A 19,431-nucleotide genomic window follows, 5' to 3' on the forward strand; every position below is an offset into this window, starting at 1 on the left:
GCCCCCGCAAGACAAGGTCAGGTCAGAGGCGGGAGGGCCAAGAGATTGCAGGAGGAAGGGAAGCAGGGACCATTCCCTCCCCCTCACTTAGAACAACACCCGACCCCTGAAAGGTGGACGAGAGAGGCTGCCCGGCCCCCCAGAATGGACGTCAGGACACGGTGCGTCCACAGTGAAAGTGTCCACAGTGTCCATAGTGAAACAGTCACAGCCCCAGTGATTGTTGGGGGTAAGCCGCCTGAGGCCCCTGCTGTCGTTGGCCGGCTGTGGGGTCCCGGACAGGTAGGTGTCCGAGCCCCTGTGGCCCCAGTTTCTTCCTCCACAAAGTGGTGGTCACAGGCTGTCTCTCACCGCACCCCATTCCTCCTTCCACTACAGTAGCATTGTGCCCAAGGGCTCCCCCCTCGGGACCTCTGTCTCCAGGCCACCCCCCACTTTTAGTACCTAAGAGGGGCCTCATTTCTCCCCTCTCATTGGCTGGCGACCCCTCCCACCCAGGGGCCTTGAAAGCCTCCTCAAGTGCAGGCCCCTACCGCCCCTCCACTCTCCAGGGCACCTGCCCTTCCCGGCTTTTGGAGTCCCCCAGCCCTATCCTGCTCAGGGCCCCAAACCTTCCCATGGCCCCCGAGGCTCCAAGCACCCCCCACCCCGCCCGCAGCCGCCCAGCCCGACAGACTCTTCCATTTCCCAAGTAGAAAACAGTCTCTGCAAATTTACTGAGTGCCCGCCCTACTATGAGCAAAGCTCCGTTACAGGCTGCAGAATTCCCTGGTAAACGTGGGCTCCACTTCTGCACCCCCGTTCTTAGTTGTCAGAGCTCGGGCGGGGCCCTTAACTTCTCTGGGCCTCGACTTCCCCTTCTCGCTCGTGGACTAACAACCCCTCCTGGGTGGAAAAAGGAGCCCAGCCCAGGCTCCGGGGCTAACAGAGGCGGCGCCTGAGGCAGAGCGAGGCCAAGCGCTCGCGCTGGCTCCCACAGCCAGGCCTCCTTGCCGGCGGCCAGGTAGGTCAGCGCGCGGGTCGGGGCTCCGGGCACGGGACCGGGCGGCCGCAGCCGCATCCAGGCCCGGGCGGGTCGCCAGGTGAGCGCGCCCAGGAGCTCCAAACGCGTCGCTGGCGGTCTTGCGTCCACCGGGCGGACTTCGGGTCATGCAGCCGCGCGCGGGGGGCGCCACGGACCCTAGGGGGAGCAGAGGAGGTACGGGGGAGGGGGGACTGGGCGCGTCCCTGCCACTCCTCGCCCCGTCTGTCTGCTCCTCACCTTTTCCTTCCGACAGGTGGTAAACAAAGCAGCCCTGGCGCCCAAGTGGCGGGCGGGCGCCGGGCGGCCGGCGTTGGGCTCGAGGTCCCCGATCCGCACCCGCACCCGCACCCGCACCCGCACCGTGGGGCTGCGCACCAGACCCGGAGGCTCTCAGGAGTCTCCGGGGAGATGTGCCACAGGGCTCTGCCCGGGGTCACTGGGGACACCTGTGGGCACTCAGGGTCTGTAGTGAATTGCGGGGGGGTGGGTGGCGGTTAGGCGGGGGGGGGCCTCTGGGTACAAATGGAGGGGCAACTGTAGCTCCGTGGGCCATCAAGGTTGCCTAGGATATCTGGAAGGGGAATCGGGGTTGCCGGCGCCACAGCGGGGGCAGACCGTCCTCTGTCGGGACATCTGGGGGAATCGGGGTCCCTCTCGCTACTGTGCGGAAAGAGTTTGGAATCTGGTTATGAAGGGGCAGTCGGAGACCTCCAGAGATAGTTCCAGGGTGTTGGGAAGTGTCCAGGAATATTTCGGTCAGATAGCTCTCTCCAGGGATATCGTGGGCGCAGGCGGGGGTCCACGGGCATACCCGCGATGGTCGGGGGTCGCGGGAGTTGAGAGGGGCAGTGGGAGACCTCCGAAACTATCGAGAGAGTGGTCGGGGGGGCGCCGAAGATCTTGAGGGGCATTGTAGGTTTCGGACGTCGGGGAGCGTGGGGGTTCGCCGAGGCTCGGGCGGGTGCTGACCTGTTCTTTCCACCCGCGCAGGCCGGGGCCTTCCCCAGCGGGCGGGCCCCAGAGCCCGGCAGCTCCTGGCGCGGCTGGACGCGCGCCCCCTGGCGGCCCGAGCTGCAGCCGACGTGGCGGCGCTGGTACGCAGGACGGGCGCCACATTGCGCCTGCGCCCCAACGCGGGTGCGTGTCGGGGGCGGAGCGGGGCCTCCCGGGGGGCGCGGTCTGAGTGGAGCCGGATTCCGAAGTGGAGGACCCGGGATTGTTAGTTACTCCCCTGGGTGGGGCTAATGGGTGCGACTGGCGGCGGGGCGGGGCTTGGAGGGAGCTTCGAGGGGCGGAGCCTTGGCGTTATCCTAGACTATTCCTCCAGGAGGTGACCCTGGGAAAGTTACTGCGGTGGGTGAATGTTCCATGGCTAGTTGTGGGTGCAGGGCTGGATGGTTATCCCTGGCGCTGGGGCTTCGCAAGGCATTTCTGAGGAGGTGGGGCCTGGAGAGTGTTGGGGGCGTGCAGTTGGCTGAGGGGCGGGCCTGGAAAAAAAAAATCCACTCTAGGGGGTGGAGCCTACAAACGCCAGGGGGAGGGATCGAAATGTCAGGAACGGGTTGAAGTTTATAGGCCAGTTAGAGGGCGGAGCCTGAAGAGTTCCGGAGCCCAATCGCGGATTTGCACCGCCCCCCCGCAGTGGGGGCCTAAGGATGTAGTATAAGGAGAGGGATCTTCGCGTTCTTAGAGGACTATAGGATGGTCTGGAGGTGTATTCAAATAGCCGGGACTAGAATTAGTTAAGAAGAGGGCTTTGCAATTAATTCTTGGTTGACTGTCCTGAGGACAAATGACGCCACCTTGGGCCTATGGCTTTCTTTTTAACACTCGCAAGAATTCCAAAGGAATTATACCAAAATTCTGATGTGCTCCCAATAATAAAACAAAGGAGTACTCACCAAACAAACTAGTACTCACTAAGAGGAGTACGACCAAAAAAAAAAAAAAGTCTTAAACAGATCCTGAATGAAGTCGGAAAGCTGAACCGAAGGGAGGGGGTTCAGAATCCTAAAAGAGACTCACCAAACCGGGAAGTAGACCGTGACTCACAGAAATGATTAGTGCAGGAGGCTCCGTGTGGGTACGTCACTTGATGCCCTGGATCATCATTCTTCGGGGGTCATCTCCTTTGGATCCCACTCTGACTCCAAGGAATATTAACCTAAATAAAGAGGTAAACTTGGGGCACCTGGGTGGCTCAGTCAGTTAAGGGTCTGTCTTCTGCTCGGGACATGATCCCAGAGTCCTGGGATCAAGCCCCGCATCGGGCTCACTGCTCAGCGGGCGTCGGCTTCTCCCTCTCACTCTTCCTCTGTGTTCTCCCTCTCTCTCTCTCAAATAAATAAATAAAATCTTTTTAAAAAGAGGTAAACCGAGGCAGGCTCACAATGATGAGTTTATTTGGAAATAGAGGAATTGGAATTTGGACTCCTCTGTAGCTTGCTACAGTTTGGGTGTAAGAATGGCAATTTCTCTGATATTCCCAAATAAACTCATCTTTTTGAGCTTGCCTCAGTTTGCCTCTTTATTTAGATTGACATTTATAAAAGCTGCTTTGTAGTCTTTATCTGCTGGGTATCTTTAAGGATGCCCAGGGCCTCTAAGCCTGGAAACATGGCCACGAATTTGATTATTGTGCTTCCTGTTTTCAAGATCGTCCTCTGACCCACCATATTATTCTACTTTCCAAACATTTTGACTATGTCCCACTTTCATTTAAGTATATTTATAGCTTCACATTTAAAGTTTCTAGTATATGTGTTCCATCCAAGGAATGTGCTATAATTCATTTATCCCGTCCCCTTCTGTTGTTCATTTAAGTGGCCTTCGATGTTTTGCTACAATAAATAATACTATGATGAATCTCATATAAAAATCTTTGTGGGGGCACCTGGGTGGCTCAGTAGGTTAAGTGGCTGAGTCGATTTCAGTTCAGGTAATGATCTGGGGTTCGGGGGATTGAGCCCCAAGTCGGACTCCCCAATTGGTGGGGAGTCTGCTTGAGATTCTCTCCCTCTCCCTCTGCCCTTCCCCCGCCTCTCTAAAATAAATAAATAAATCTTTTTTTAAATTTTATTTATTTATCAGAGAGAGAGAGAGAGCACAAGCAGGGGGGCGGCAGGCAGAGGGAGAAGCAGACTCAATCCCAGGAACCTGGGATCATGACCTGAGCCGAAGGCAGACACTTAACCGACTGAGCCACCCAGGCACCCCATAAATAAATTTAAAAAAAAATCTTTTTGTGGGGCACCTGGCTGGCTCAGAGGAGCATATGACTCCTCATCTGAGGGTGATGAGTTCGAGCCCTATGTTGGGTGTAGAGATTTCTTTTTTTTTTAAGATTTTATTTTTTATTTTTTAAAAAGATTTTATTTATCTGTATGTTTAGAGAGTGCACAAGCTGGGGGAGGGGCTGAGGGAGAGGGAGAGAGAGAATACCAAGCAGTCTGCGCACTTGAGCGTGCAACCCATGCAGAGCTCGATCTCACAACCCTGAAATCACAGCCCAAGCCAAAATCAAGAGGCAGATGCTCAACCAACTGAACCATTCAGGCACCCCTAAAGATTTTATTTTTTTGAGTAATTTCTATACCCAACTTGGGGCTTGAACTCACCACTCTGAGATCAAGAGTCGCATGCTCCACCAACTGAGCCAGCCAGGCGCCCCGAGTATAGATACTTCTTAAATAAACTTAAAAAAAATCTTTTCACACATCTTTAATGATTTCCTTGGGATGAATTGTTGGCAGATATATAGTATTCTTTCTGGTGACTATTTAAGTATCAGTCTTCTAAATTACAAGCTCTTAATGATGGAGGCAGGCTGGGTCTGAGGACCCAGAGGGGGTCCCGCAGGACCAGCCAAGAGAGTCCTTGGCTTCACACAGGATAGAAATCAAATGTGACCCAAGAGGAAGTAAGAGCAGAATTTATTGAAGATATAGTGAGAGTGCAGATACAGAGTGTCTGGGAGACTCAGAAAGGAAAGGAAAGTGTCTTGTTTTTGTTTGGGTCTGGGGCTTTTATTGAGGATTGTGGTCTGATGTAAGTGTCCTCTCAGGCACCCAGAAACTGGTCAGAACTAAAAGGGTCCAGGTGTCCTCCATAAGTCACTAATTCCTTGGAGTTAGGGAGTCTTGGCATCCAGATGTCTAGCTCTGGTGGTCTGGAATATACACATCATGGTCTCACCTAGACAATTCTTAGAAGTTATCTATTGTGGGGTACCTGGGTGGCTCAGTCGTTAAGCGTCTGCCTTCGGGGCGCCTGGGTGGCTCAGTCGTTAAGCGTCTGCCTTCGGCTCAGGTCATGATCCCAGGGTCCTGGGATAGAGTCCCGCGTCAGGCTCCCTGCTCAGCGGGAAGCCTGCCTCTCCCTCTCCCACTCTCCCTGCTTGTGTTTCCTCTCTCGCTGTGTCTCTCTCTGTCAAATAAATAAATAAAATCTTTTAAAAAATAAAAAGAAGTTATCTATTGTGCTGGAAGACTCCAAAGAAATCATTAACTCCTTGATCCTTACAAAGAGAACATACATTATTTGTATTACAAGGAATAGGAAAGGCAGGTGTGCTGGTCCTAGCAAGAATAGAAGCAGGAAAATGGGCAAAAAAGCAGCCCTTCATGGGGCCCCTTCATTTTCCCTATCTCTTTATGGTCCTACACAAGAGGAATCTGTCCCATTAATCTTTCAAAGCCTTAGAACCTCGCTCTCACAACATATTTAATGTTGGTAGTATAAGCAGAAATAGTTAGGGATCCCTGGAAAAAGAAAGACGAGGCATAGCTTTCTTGACATGAGAAAAGTCACTTTAGGCCCCTGATCATCTTGTAATCTATGCCTGACCAGCACTACTTACCCAAAGCACATTTCTTGCAGAACTTCCTGAGATGCGTTGAAATTGCAGAATAGACCTCAATAGATAATGATTTGAAGGAAACAAAAGAATGTGAGAACAAACAGACATTATCAGGCCAGGAGATAGCCTAAGCATATCAGGGACAATAAATCAGGTAATTTTGTGGTAAAATTCCCAGTGCTGTTTCAAAAGTAAAGATTGACACATCGTCTTGAGTCATCTTTGCAGGATTTAAGCCCCTTTGAGCACTCAAATACTGGACCATCTGGAGCCAGAGAATTGATGATGCTGACCCTTGCCAGCTCTCGTGTCTTCAATTAACTTAAGACCTGGGTTCAGTCCCCTTAAGATGACTTTTGCCCCAATTCCATGCTGAATTCCCTATTTTGCAAGCCCTTCCATGAATATATATGCACCTTTAGTTTAAAACTCGCCCACTTTCTGTTGTTGAAGGAGACACTGCTTTGGGAAATATCTCTAGTATTCTCTTTCACTTGTGGCAAGTAAAACCCTATCTTTTCCTATTCTTTGCTTGGATGTGTCTTTTGGCTCCATATCCATCAAGAGGCGAACCCAGTTTTGGGTAACAGTAGGAACTACAGTTTACACTTGAACAACATAGGTTTGAACTGCATGGGTCCATTTATACCAGGTTTTTTCCCAATATAATGTACTATAGTACAGTATAGTACTATAAATGTATTTTCTCTTCCTCAAAGTTTTCTTTATTTGAGAGAGAAAGAGAACATGACAGGTTTGGGGGGGCAAGGGAGAGGGAGAAGCAGACTCCCCATTGAGCAGGGAGCCCAATGTGGGACTTGATCCCAGGACCCTGGGATCATGGCCTGAGCTGAAGACAGACGCTCGACGAACTGAGCACCCAGGCGCCCTCAGCTCTTGTCTTGATCTCAGGGTTGTGAGTTCAGACCCTACGTGGAGCCCACTTAAAAACAAAACAACAGGGGTGCCTGGGTGGCTCAGTCGTTAAGCGTCTGCCTTCGGCTCAGGTCATGATCCCAGGGTCCTGGGATCGAGTCCCGCATCGGGCTCCCCGCTCCGTGGGAGGCCTGCTTCTCCCTCTCCCACTCCCCCTGCTTGTGTTCCCTCTCTCGCTGTGTCTCTCTCTGTCAAATAAATAAAATCTTTAAAAAAAATAAAAATAAATAAAATAAAAAAAACAAAAAAACAGGGGCGCCTAGGTGGCTCAGATGGTTGGGCATCTGCCTTCGGCTCAGGTCATGATCCCAGGGTCCTGGAATCGAGCCCCGCATCAGGCTCCTGGCTCAGCGGGGAGCCTGCTTCTCCCTCTCCCTCTCCCTCTGCCTCTCCACCTGCTCATGCTCTCTCTCTCTCTCTCTCTCTCTGTATCTCTGTGTCTCAAATGAATAAATAAAAAAAATCCTAAAAAAAACCACCCAAAACAAAACAACAACAAAAAACCCCAAAAAACAAAAATAATACTACATGTAAAAACAAAATATGTGTTAATCTACTCTTTATGTTATCATTAAGGTTTCAGGTCAACGGTAGGGTGTTAGTAGTTAAGTTTTGGGGAAGTCAAAAGTTACACGCAAATTTTCAACTATGGGGGCAGGGGATTGGCCCCCCAACCCCTGCATTGTTCAAGGGTCAACTGTATATATATATATATATATATATATATATATATATATATATATATGTAATATCTGTTTAAGTGTTATTGTTCCCCACTGGACTATCAGCCTCTAGAAAGGAGGATGTCTATTTTAATAATATTTGAATCCAGAGCTTGTTGTGTATTAAATCTGGCATCGATCGGTAGGCACCATTTAAATGTCTATTTGCTATTGTACACAACTGGCACTCACAGATTTTTTTCTTAATGATGTATTTTATCTACATTTCCCATACCAGTAGGGCACAGTAACGTGCACACAGTAGGTAATTAATAAATACTTGTTGACCTCCTATAGGAAGGAAGGAATACCTGGCAAGAACGAATCCACCTCTGCCATACCTACCTCACCCAAGAACTACATTTCCCTTTATGCTTGGCGCAACGCACTCCTATGAAGTGAAAAGAGCGACAATTACTTCCTAAGGCCCCTTTTTTCACCTTCGCCCGCCGATGCCGCAGTGTTCTATGGGAATGGTAGTTCTAGCGCTCGTTATCTGGCCCTGCTCAAACTGAGCCCAAACTAAACTTCCCAGCAAGCAGCGCACTCGCCTGGGAAAGAGGGGCAAGATGGCGGATGCTGAAGAGGCAGCTTTGCGGCCCGGAGGAGCCTCCGCTGCCCCAATTTCATTCAGCTTCAGTCGCACATCTGCCCGGAGACGGCTCGCGGACGACGCGGGTGCGGCTCCAGAGGAGAAGGATTTCTTAAAGACCGTGGAAGGGAGGGAGCTGCAAAGGTGAAGCGCCGGGTCTTTCATCCCTTGGAATTTCGGTTCGGTGGGTGCAAGCGGGAGGGTGGATTCTGAGTCGATTGTCTTGGTGGCAGTGGTCTGGAACGCCTGAAGCACAGCCTGGGAGAACTCGTGGAGGCTAGAAGGCGGGAGTGTGGAACAGGAGAGGTGGGGAAATTGGGCCTGACAGCCGTGGCGTTTGAGAGAAAAGGATGTATGCCTGAGAGGGTGTGTCTTTAGGACTTGAGGACCCTGAGGTGTGTGCGTTCTGAGAGAAGGAAAGGAGTGAAGAATGACAGGACCCCTAGTGTCTCAGCTGAAGCGGTGGAGCGTCACTGGTATGGGGAACGGGGCGGAGTGGCAGATTCGGGTTGGGGGAGACCATCATCAGCTTAATTCAGAAAGGAGAGTCAGAGGGAGAGGCTTCCAGAAGAAAATCAACCATCCAGGAGATTGATGTGAACCCTGGATCTGGGGAGAGTCTGGGCTGAAGATGGTGATTTGTGAGTCATTGTGAAGGCCATGGAGGTGGGTCTTGGGATGAGCAGAGGGTCCAGGAATGAAGGCTGATTCCTCAAAGGCATTGACATTTAAGAGTTGGGGGTGAGGGAGAGAATCCAAAGAAAGCACCATTAGGGGCGCCTGGGTGGCTCAGTCGTTGAGCGTCTGCCTTCGGCTCAGGTCATGGTTCCGGGGTCCTGGGACCGAGCCCCGCATCGGGCTCCCTGCTCAGCGGGAAGCCTGCTTCTCCCTCTCCCGCTCCTCCTACTTGTGTTCCCTCTCTCACTGTCTCTCTCTCTGTCAATTAAGTAAATAAATAAAATCTTTTAAAAACAAACAAAGCACCATTAGAGACCGGACAGGAGAGTAGAGGGTGTGGTCCATCTGGGGTGGGGGGGTGAGTTTGGCCCTTTTGTTTTCTCTGAAGGGAGGAGTGTGGCTCAGAACCTACTGACCATGCTACTCTCCCAACTTCATGCCGCTGTGTCCACATCAGTGTGAAGCCCTCAGAAACCCCCAAGGAACTCATCATCCCTTTGATCAAGAATGGCCATCGCAGGCAGCCACCGACCCAGGCCCCTGGGCCATCCACAAATACTGAGGCCTTGGTGGATGGGGTGCTGTCCCAGGCTGTGAAGGAGCTCATTGAGGGTGAGTGATCCCCTCTTCGCCTTGCCCCAGTGAAGGAAGAGGGGGAGGAAAATGGAAGGATAGGGTGGGACCTCATTGCTCCCTCCCATTCTTCCTTAGACTCCAAGAAGTCCCTGGAGGAGAGAGAGAATTCGGGTGTCGACCCCACGCTTGCTATCCCCATGATCCAGAAAGGCTGCATCCCTAACGGGGAAGGGGCAGACAGCGAACCCCGGGCTGAGACAGTGAGCTGGCCGCTAACTCCTCCTACCCCAGCCTCTCTTTGCCCTGTCTGCCAGGCTTGCCTCTCTGCACACAGCAGGGAAAGTCTGTGTGTGTCCTAGAGGCCTGCTGCCTATCCCTTTCTCCCTCTGTCCTTTTTTGGAAGCATTAACAAATGAATCCAGCTACTGAGGTGTGGAAAACACTTGCATTCTGGGATTATCTGAGTAAGATGAGGAGCTAAGGGAACAGGAAATGCAAAGATCCTGAGGGTAGACTCAGCCTGGAGTGTTTGAGGAACACCAAGGAGACCAGTGTAACTAGAGTGGAATGAGTGAAGAGGAGGAGACGAAGTCAGAAGTGGCAGGGGCTAAACTAAGCAGGGCCTTGTGGACCAGATGAGAGCCATGAGAGGGTTCTGAGCAGAGAGGGGTCAAGCCTTAAGATTTGACAGGATCTCTCTGGCTACTGTGAGCAGAACAGAGTAGTCAGCAAAGGCGGAAGCAAGGAGACCAGTAGCATGGCTAGAAATGATGGCCACTCAGACCAGAGTGGTAGGAGTGAGGCCTGGAAGGACAGGTCGGGTTTAGTGAGGGAGGGAAGATCAGGGTGAGTACTAATGGCAGCAACAACCTGAGCAGTGGCACGGTGGCAGGGAGTCAGTGTGGTGTGGGTCCATCAGTGAAGCAACCTACAGTGTGTCTAGAGTGAGTATAAAGAATTGAGGGGGGGATAAAAAAGAATCAAGGGAGTGAGGATGGGAAGTGATAGATAACAGGGGAAGGGAGGGGTGTGTCTACAGAAGCAACCAAGTCTGTCTTTCATATCCATGGACCCCACTTTTCACCGCTTTATTCACAATTTTTTTTTTAGCAGTGCTTCTTTGGGGCCTAGTTCTCCTACCGCCCCAAGACCATCTTCTCTTTCGACTGAACTGTTCTCGTTGGCCTTCAGCTGTCTTCTGGTTTCTTTCATCTTAAAAAAAGACCTTCCCTTCACTTTCCATCCTGTTCCCACTTTGGCCTCATTTCTCTCATTTCCTCTCCTTCCCCAGCCTTCAGCATCTCAGTGGATCACAGTTCCATCCATCCTTCCTCTCACTCAGCCTAAAAACCTTAGAGTCACTCTTGACTCCCCTCTTTGTTTCATACCCCTTATGCAGGCTTTCAGCAAAAGCCTGTCATCTCCCTTTGCAGAATACATCCAGAATCTGACCACTTTGCACCAGCACCTACCTACCACTCTGGTCTGAGCCACCAGCATCTCTCTTCTGGACTGTTGCAGTAACTTCCTCATGGGCCCCCTTTTGGTGGCCACCCTCCTGCGGCTCCAGCCCAGACCTCCTGATTAATCTCTCACCGCCCCTCTCTGCCTCCACATCTCTTTTTCAGTCAGGTTGGCTTTCACGATGCTCTTCCCACAGGGCCTTTGCTCTTACTGTTCTCCCTGCGTGGACTACCCGTCCTTCTCACATCCTTATGGCTCCCTCTGTCATTTCCTTCTGGTCTCTGCTCAGATATCAACTCAGTGATATTCCCTTCTCCATCCCTCTGCATCCCCACAATCTGCTTTATTTTTCTTCATATAACTTACCACTACCTGACATAACCTGTTTTATGTATTTTTTTTATTCTGTGTCTCTGTAACTAGAATGTCAGCCCCACAGGGCAGGATCGGGGGGTTTTGTCTGTTTTGGTCACTGCTTTACCCTCATCAGCTAGGTCAGTACCTGGCACAGAATAGGTGCTTTATAATTATTTGTTGAAGGACAATGTGGAGGACTAAAGTGAGGGACAGCAAGAGGAAATCAAAACTAACCTTGAGCTTACTGGAGAAGAAGCCCTGAGGGTCATCCGCTGGGTGTTAGTAAACGTGCTTCTGAGGGCCCACCATGGGCCCAGCCTGACCATCCTTTCTCTGCTGAACCTGTAGGTGCCGGAGGAAGCTGATTATGAGGCAGTCCCCGTAGAGGCCTATGGGCTGGCCATGTTACGAGGCATGGGCTGGAAACCTGGCGAGGGCATTGGCCGCACCTTCAATCAGTGAGTTCTAGGGTAGGGGCAGGGGGCAGCAGGCAGGGCAGTGAACAAGACCCCCATGAGTTACCGCCCGTCCAGAACCATCCAGGCAGGGAGAAGGCATGTCAGTAATTCAGTAAGCCTTTCTGCTACTGTTTCAGTTTCCTAAGTAATTCAGTAAGCCTTTCCGCTACTGTTTCAGTTTCCTGTTTGCCCTTTGAAACTCTGTAACGGGTTCCATTTACGTGTAGGTTACCTTTCTGAGCATCACCTTCCTCATCTGCAAAATGGGGATAGTAACAATACTGATTTCCCAGGTCTGTTGCAGAATTACATGAAATTATGCACATAAAGCACTTACAGCAGGCCCCGGCCCCAAATAAACATAGACGAGACATTTGCTGTTATCATCCAGACTTAGGATCCCTTCTCCGTTTTCAACTCCAAAGAATTCTGAAAACCATTTTTTTTCATAAACCACTTAGTAGCCAAACATGACCTGAATTGATGGAGAGCATATTATAGTTGATTTCTCCTGTTTGGTGTGAATATTTGTACGATTTCCCCTGTAGAAATATTAGGGTATTTGATTATAGGGATCTGCCTCAGATGCCACTGTAGATAATATGTGATAGATGGTATACCCAGTGTGTTATTAGGTTGGACCAAATGAAATTGCTATTTCTATAGATCAAAAACAGTCCTAATGTGAGACCGGGAAGGATATTCTTGAACATGTTGACAGGGTGGGATTTGGGTGATGGTAGTGGGGACACTGAAGACTTGCACACAACCTCCGCCCCGTATCCCCAGCCCAACAAGCTCCTGTACTGTGCTCCCTGCAGAGTGGTGAAGCCCCGTGTCAACTCACTGAGGCCGAAGGGGTTAGGGCTGGGCGCCAACCTGAATGAGGTCCAGGCCCTGGTCTCCACTGGCCCCCACCACCAACCAAAGCCAGATGAGGAGCAAGAGAAGGATAAGGAAGACCAGCCTCGAGGACTGGTGCCTGGAGGGGCTGTGGTGGTTCTTTCCGGCCCTCACCGAGGCCTCTACGGGAAGGTAAGGAACCAGGCTAGGCCTAGAGCCCAAGACAGGCCGCAGAGAAGATTTATGTGAGGGGTCAGAGGGAGGAGGAATTGATGGAAAGGCTGGATGGGAGTCCTTGTCTTTCAGGCCTGCCTGGCTTGCTGCCTCACTCGGTAACTCAGAACCACTTGCTGGGCCTTTCTGGGCCTCAGTTTCCAACTGAGAGAGAGAGAATGCCATATGCCACATGTTCCTGAGACTTAAATTCTTTAAATTCTTTAAAATATATCCAAGGCACACAGTCTGCTTTCCATAGACCCAGGCCCAGACCTTGGGCCAGTCTGGTGGGGGAGACACAGGGGTCAGGCCTATTGGAGGTAAGAGTGGATAGCTTGGTTCTAGGAATGTGGGTTTAGTCCTCTCAACCACTGCCCAACTTCTTCCTCCAACACTTCAGGTAGAAGGCCTCGATCCTGACAATGCTCGGGCCGTGGTTCGCCTGGCCGTGGGGAACCGCATGGTGACTGTTAGTGAGTTCTGCCTACGGCCTGTCTCCCAGCAGGAGTTTGACAAGAACTGCTTGGATCTCAGTGAGTGAGCCTCTTACCTTGCTGGGAGAGTTGGAGAAGCATTCCGGGGGGGGGGGGGGGGTGGAGCCTCTGTCGGGGGGGGGGGGGCTGGGGGGGTGCGGGTGTCAGATCCGCAGAGAGGAGGGGCCGCGGTCTGCCTGGCAGGTGTGCCATCTGGTCAGAGGTCAGGAGGTGAGAACAAAGAAATGGTTTATTCAGTCTGAAGAAAAATTGATCTAGTTACCCTGGGGCTTTAGCCTCTTTCTGAGAGAGAAAAAACAGGTATAGAAATCTATGCCTATCCTCAGGAGGTATGTCTGTTCAAGGTGATGAGCCTCTCTTCTTCTAGGGCATGAGGGCACTTGGGACTAGGCCCTGACCAAGGAGGAAGGCAATCCAGGCATGGCAGGAGGATGGGGGCAGTTTGGCAGATGGGAGATTGCTGCTGACAGAGCTCTCAGATTTCCCTAGCCCACACTAGGTGGTTGCCGCAGATCAGTACCATCAGCACATGCTGGAGTAGCTAAGGAAGGCATCCTGAAGGAAGCCCCAGCAGTTGAGGGGAAGGGGAGAGCATTCTAATGGCACCAGCAAAGTTGTGATGGTGGGAGGGGACACTGAGGCAGGTGGGAGGTAGCCCGAGGCCGAGGTGTAGCCTGCCGGGTCAGAGAATGGCACACTGAGGCTCCTTCCTGGTTCTCCTCCACACACTCTTGCACAGGCCAGATGAACAAAACTTCCCCAGGGCAACAGAACGGAACAGCCTCATCATGGAAGGCCCTCCGGGATCAGGACCTTCCCGGCCGGCGGGAGGACTCAGAGAGGAAGCGGAAACACCTTCCCTACCGGTGGGACCCTGGGCATCTGGGATAAGGGGAGAAGGCAAGGCTGTGGAAGCGTTCTAGCAGTCAGAGAAGGCTTCTGGGGCCAGGCAGGCACATGGAAGGAACTAGGGATGGCATTATGGGTGCGTGTCACAGCCGCAAAGGTGGGGTGACTGGAACGTGCGTCTGAGCAGCTAAACCTTGCATTGGCCCCTTTCCACAGACAGGAGGAGCCTGCAGCCAAGAATGAGAAGGCCGGCCCCCGGAGCCAGCACTGGTTGCACAGGGACCTGCGCGTGCGCTTTGTGGACAGACAGCACAAGGGCGGCCAGTATTACAACACCAAGGTGGGAACCCTGCAACCTGGTGCCCCCTCTGCCCCCAGGGACTCAGCCCCCGTAACTCTAACGTTCTCACACCCCCTGGCCCTCTACCCAGATGACGATTGAAGATGTCCTCAGCCCAGATACCTGTGTGTGTAGGACAGACGAAGGCCGGATCCTGGAAGGTGAGTGTGAGGGATGACCACTGGGTCGTTACCATCCCGGAGCCCAAATGGGAAGGCTGTCTTCGACCAAGAGGCTGGCGTGGGCAAAGGCTGGGAGGTTGGGCAGAGTTCAGGTATTTTGTAAGGCCCAGAATCTTCTAACAGAACCTGAGGCGCTTCTGTGATGGTGATTATCTGAGCCCCTCTTTACCCATGAGTGAGTACTGGCATGAAAATGAGCTCTTTCTCCCTCTGAGGACCGGGCCTCGTACGGCTGTGTATGGAACTCCCCGTGCAGGGCAGGCAGGTGACACGCCCATAGTAAATGGGATCAGTTGCCATCACTCACCATCTTCGTACATAAGTGCTCCCTTTCTTATCGTTATTTCTAGGAACTGCTCCTTAGGTGTCCTTGCCTGTGAAATAGGGTGCAGGGTGGCTCTGGGCAATACAGGAAAGGCCTTCTGACAGGACCCTGGGTGGGCTGGCCCTGGCCCCGGGCCTCACTCACTCCGCTTTCCTCATCTGCAGGTGTAAAGGAAGGCATGCTGGAGACCCTGGTCCCCAAGGTCGAGGGCAACCGGGTGATGGTGGTGCTGGGGCCACAGGCTGGAAGGGTGAGTCCCAGACCTGGGCATGGGTGGGGCAGGGGCCATGGGGGGGCTGTCCTGGCATCTGGGTTGGCCTTGCTGACTCTACCTGCCACTACTCCAGGTGGGCCGCCTGCTGGGCCGGGACAGGGAACGGAGCCGGGCTCTGGTGCAGCTGCGGAGAGAGAATCAGCTGGTGGAGCTTCACTATGATGCTGTCTGCCAGTACGTGGGCCCCAGGGACTCTGATGAAGACTGACCCGCGACCCCACTCCCACCACCACCCCACCATCCCCGGCCTGCTGCTGGCTCTGTACAGTGTGAAAAGCCTGTCTTCGCAGAGGTGGGGAGGTCACCCTTCCGCCATCTGCTTGCACTGTAGCTCCAGGACAAGGGCAGGGACAGGGCACGAGATAGACGGACCAGAAGGGAGGCTCGAAACAAACTGAGTATTTTCCAGAACTTAGTGTGTAATAAAAATCATTTCCCAAACTTAGTAGAATGATGAGATCATAAATGTGTGCTGAGCTGAGTGGAAGTGGGAGCTGGGCTGACTGAGGTGGGAGCCATTCCGGGCTTCAGCCCCATGGCCCTGTAGGGGCTGACAGACAAGTCAAAGGATCCACCTGCTCACAAGCTCATTCTTGGAACACCAAAGCTATGAAGTATGTCCCTTGAGCAGATACTATGGAGCCTGGAATGCCACATCTCTGCACAGCTTTCTGAGTGAGAATCCCAGCAGTGGCTCTGCTTTTACTCTTGGCCCAGATCAGATATCTTGTGCCGGTAACGAGAGTCCAGAGGAAAGGGAGGCTTCTACCCACAAATAGGATATGTTTGTGCTACCTCCCAGAGCGGCCAGTTAATTTCGGGGCCCCCATTTTAGGCCCCAAACTTTGGCTTGACGGTAAAAAAGTTTTGTGTGTCCCGGGTAGAATTTCTCTGATTCCTCCAGGTAACTGGACTCACAGAAAGGTGATTGTCAGACAGTTCTTAAACTTTTTCCTATTTAACGGGGTGAGATAGAAAAGCAGCAAGGGAAGCCAGAGCTTTAGGCACAATTGCTTCTAAATTATCCCCAATCACTGAGTTGTTGATGTAATAAATGGTGTATGAGCTAGGTCTATACCCCCGGTATAAACTCATGACATGTCAGAACATGGCACAGCACTGGAGAATTGTTTTTTTAAATAACTGAATTATCGCATTAAAATTCTTACAGCTCTTTTTTTTCTGATTAAATCTTTAAAAAATGTTTTTAATTATTGAAGTATAATTGACATACAATGTTATCTTAGTTTCAGGTGTACAGTATAGTGATTTGACAATTCTGTACGTGACTCCATGCCCACCATGCAAAGCGTACTCACCAGACAATGTTATTACAACATTATTGACTCTCTTCTCTGTGGTGTACCTTTCATCTCCCTGACTGACTGACTGACTGACTTTCTTATTTATTTATTCATTTATTTATTTGATAACTGGGAGTTTGTACCTCTTAATCCCCTTCACCTATTTTGCCCATCCCCCTTCTCTTTGGCAAACATCCCCTAGAGCAGAATAATAAAGCTAAGCTGCTGTCCCTGCCAAGCAGAGGCAGACTGCTGTTTTGAGCCAAAATTGAGCCGATACAGAAAAACAGTGAGTTGGCCAATTCAGTGGCCATATGCCAAGTAAGGTAAGGGATGATCAGAAAACCTTCCAGTCTCATACCCCATTGTGAAGTACACTTGCAAAGACCAATTTTATGGATTTCCTGGTTTGTCATCCCTAATTCCAGAACTCATCTGTTTTCAAGATTGGCCTAGCAGGGTGGTTAAGGCAGACAGCAGAGGACAAACTCCCATCCCCCAGTTGCTCCAGTTCCTGAGTCGTAATGGTGATTGTCCACACTGCCCCCGGACTCCCGGGCTGGGTTATATTTTTCATGTTGTGGGGAAGGAATGTCATGCCTTCTCAAGGTTCCCAATCTAGCATGTCCAGTAGTCTAGTTCCCATGTTGTATGTGCTACATTCAGTCAAGAAGGCCTCCTCCTTTCTCCAAATCGTAGTAAATTCATCTTGGTGACACCCTCGAGAAGAGCTTAAAGCTTCCTGCAGGATGGCACCGGTCCCCTGTCTCTGCCCTGAAATGTGGCATAACCTGGCAGTTTCAGACAATCCTCCTCCCTGCGCCATGATGCTTAAGATAGATCTTTCATCAGATTTCAGTTTCCTGGAGTTGACTGTCTTCTCCCAAGCCTGTCTTCAGAAACAGGGCCTGAAGTTCTTGAATACACCCCCGTGTCCAGAATGCATAGCCCTAGCAGAGCACCTGGTCCCCCAACAGACCATCATGGCTTTTTGTGCTTCCCCTGAGTGGATCCCTCCTGATCCCTCAGTTCCAGGACAGGCTCCCTAGGTCCCAGGGAAGTGTGGACAGTATCAGGAGGCTTTCCCAATCTGTCCCTCGTTCATTGCGCACAAGGAGAATTCTCTCTCGGCTCTCTGCCTGGTGCTTGCTGGCTGCCAAGGTTGCCCCTTTGGCCACAGTTGCTGCAGCAACAGCTGTGAGCCTGTGAATTCTCTTCCCGCCACCTGCAAGCCGGGGACCGTGACACATACAATTTGTTCAGGCTGGCTTCCTCCATGTCACGGGGAATGAACAAAATGTGGGTGAGAAAGCATCTGCCTCCCCTGCTAAGTCTCCAGAAGTCTCCCTGGCAGGCTGCTGCCTCTGTTAGACACTGTCCAGACTCAGTCGTGAATTCGTGGCAGCAGACTCAAGAAGCAGCTTCTTTGCCTTTCAGAGGGGAGCCAATTATTTGGGCCCTTAGGACTGTTGCCTGGGGCTGAGCTTGGTGGCAGATAACATGCAGTTAGATTCTCCTCTGATATTCCTTCCTCAGCCAGGGGCTCCTCCCCTCCGCTCCCAGGTTGGGGCCTCTTAACCTCCATGTTCTGGCACCATGCAGAATGATAAAGGACCCAAAAAGGGTCCTTGGAAAACTGCACGAGGGTCCTCGTGCAAGTGGGTCCTCACCAAGTGCCACTATTGCCCCAATCCATTCAACAGGCGTCTCTTGAGCCTTCGCTGTATTCCAGGTACCATTCCGCATGCTAGGGATACAGAAGAGAGTAAATCATTCACAAACGAGTCCCTACTACATGCCAGACATGATTCTAAATACTGGGGATACAGCCATGAACAAAACAGATGAAGATCATTGCCCTTGTGGAGCTGATGTTCCAGAGGGGCTGAGAGACAATAAGCAGTAAGTATAAGAGGTAAATGATTTAGTATGTTAGAAGGGGAAAAGAGTCATGGTGGAAAAAGAAAGAACAGCAGGGTCAAAGGGATCTGGGGTGGACAGAAGGCAGTATTTTTTTTTTAAGATTTTATTTATTTGAGGGGCGCCTCGGTGGCTCAGTCATTAAGCATCTGCCTTCGGCTCAGGTCATGATCCCAGGGTCTTGGAATCGAGCCCCGCATCGGGCTCCCTGCTCAGCGGGAAGTCTGCTTCTCCCTCTCCCACTACCCCTGCTTGTGTTCCCTTTCCCGCTGTTTCTCTCTCTCCGTCAAATAAATAAAAATCAAATGTTTAAAAAAAAGATTTTATTTGAGAGAGAGAGAGAGCGCGTGCGCACAAGCTGGGGGGAGGGGCAGAGGGAGAGGGAGAAGCGGGCTCTCCACTGAGCAGGGACTCGATACGGGGCTCGATCCCTGGACCCTGGGATCATGACCCTGAGCTGAAGGCAGACGCTGAAGCAACCGAGCCACCCAGGCACCCCAAGCCTATTCTCTTTTAAAAACTGCTTGAAGAATATGAAAGTTAAAGATACAACACCCCCGGGCGCCTGGGTGGCTCAGTTGGTTAAGCGACTGCCTTCGGCTCAGGTCATGATCCTGGAGTCCTGGGACTGAGTCCCACATCAGGCTCCCTGCTCAGCAGGGAGTCTGCTTCTCCCTCTGACCCTCTGCCCTCTCGTGCTCTCTATCTCTCTCATTCTCTCTCTCTCAAATAAATAAATAAATAAATCTTTTTAAAAAAACATACAACACCCCCTTTGTCTTTGCCATATCCTATTTATAGGTTGTTTTCAGAAAGCACTAATATGAAGATTCAGAATATCAACAGAAATGAATAAAACAAAATAACTTTTCATATTTGGGGCCTAAGAGATGACTTTTTATGCTCTGTCAGAAATATCGCAAAGAGACATGCATGCAGGAAGAGATGGTGGTGGCCCAGGAAGGCAGAAGAAGGGTTGTATTATTTCTAAAATAACATGTATACACCCATGAAAACAT

At 51.4% G+C, this 19,431-nt stretch overlaps 1 protein-coding gene across 1 annotated transcript; it reads left to right on the forward strand.

Moving 5' to 3' along the window:
* Positions 1-2,706: 2,706 nt before the first annotated feature.
* GPKOW (G-patch domain and KOW motifs) lies at positions 2,707-16,394 on the forward strand. Its single transcript, XM_025857754.2, has 12 exons — positions 2,707-3,200; positions 7,838-8,276; positions 9,268-9,422; positions 9,522-9,646; positions 11,556-11,665; positions 12,487-12,700; positions 13,125-13,257; positions 13,958-14,084; positions 14,284-14,407; positions 14,499-14,568; positions 15,079-15,164; positions 15,262-16,394. The coding sequence occupies exons 2-12, from the start codon at positions 8,110-8,112 to the stop codon at positions 15,394-15,396; spliced, it is 1,446 nt and encodes a 481-aa protein (XP_025713539.1). The 5' UTR covers positions 2,707-3,200; positions 7,838-8,109; the 3' UTR covers positions 15,397-16,394.
* The last annotated feature ends 3,037 nt before the right edge of the window (positions 16,395-19,431 follow it).

The sequence above is a fragment of the Callorhinus ursinus genome, unplaced genomic scaffold (genome assembly GCF_003265705.2).
Source record: "Callorhinus ursinus isolate GAN/ISIS: 27379988/994484 unplaced genomic scaffold, GSC_fseal_2.0 scaffold16, whole genome shotgun sequence".
In the NCBI taxonomy this organism is placed as follows: Eukaryota; Metazoa; Chordata; class Mammalia; order Carnivora; family Otariidae; genus Callorhinus; species Callorhinus ursinus.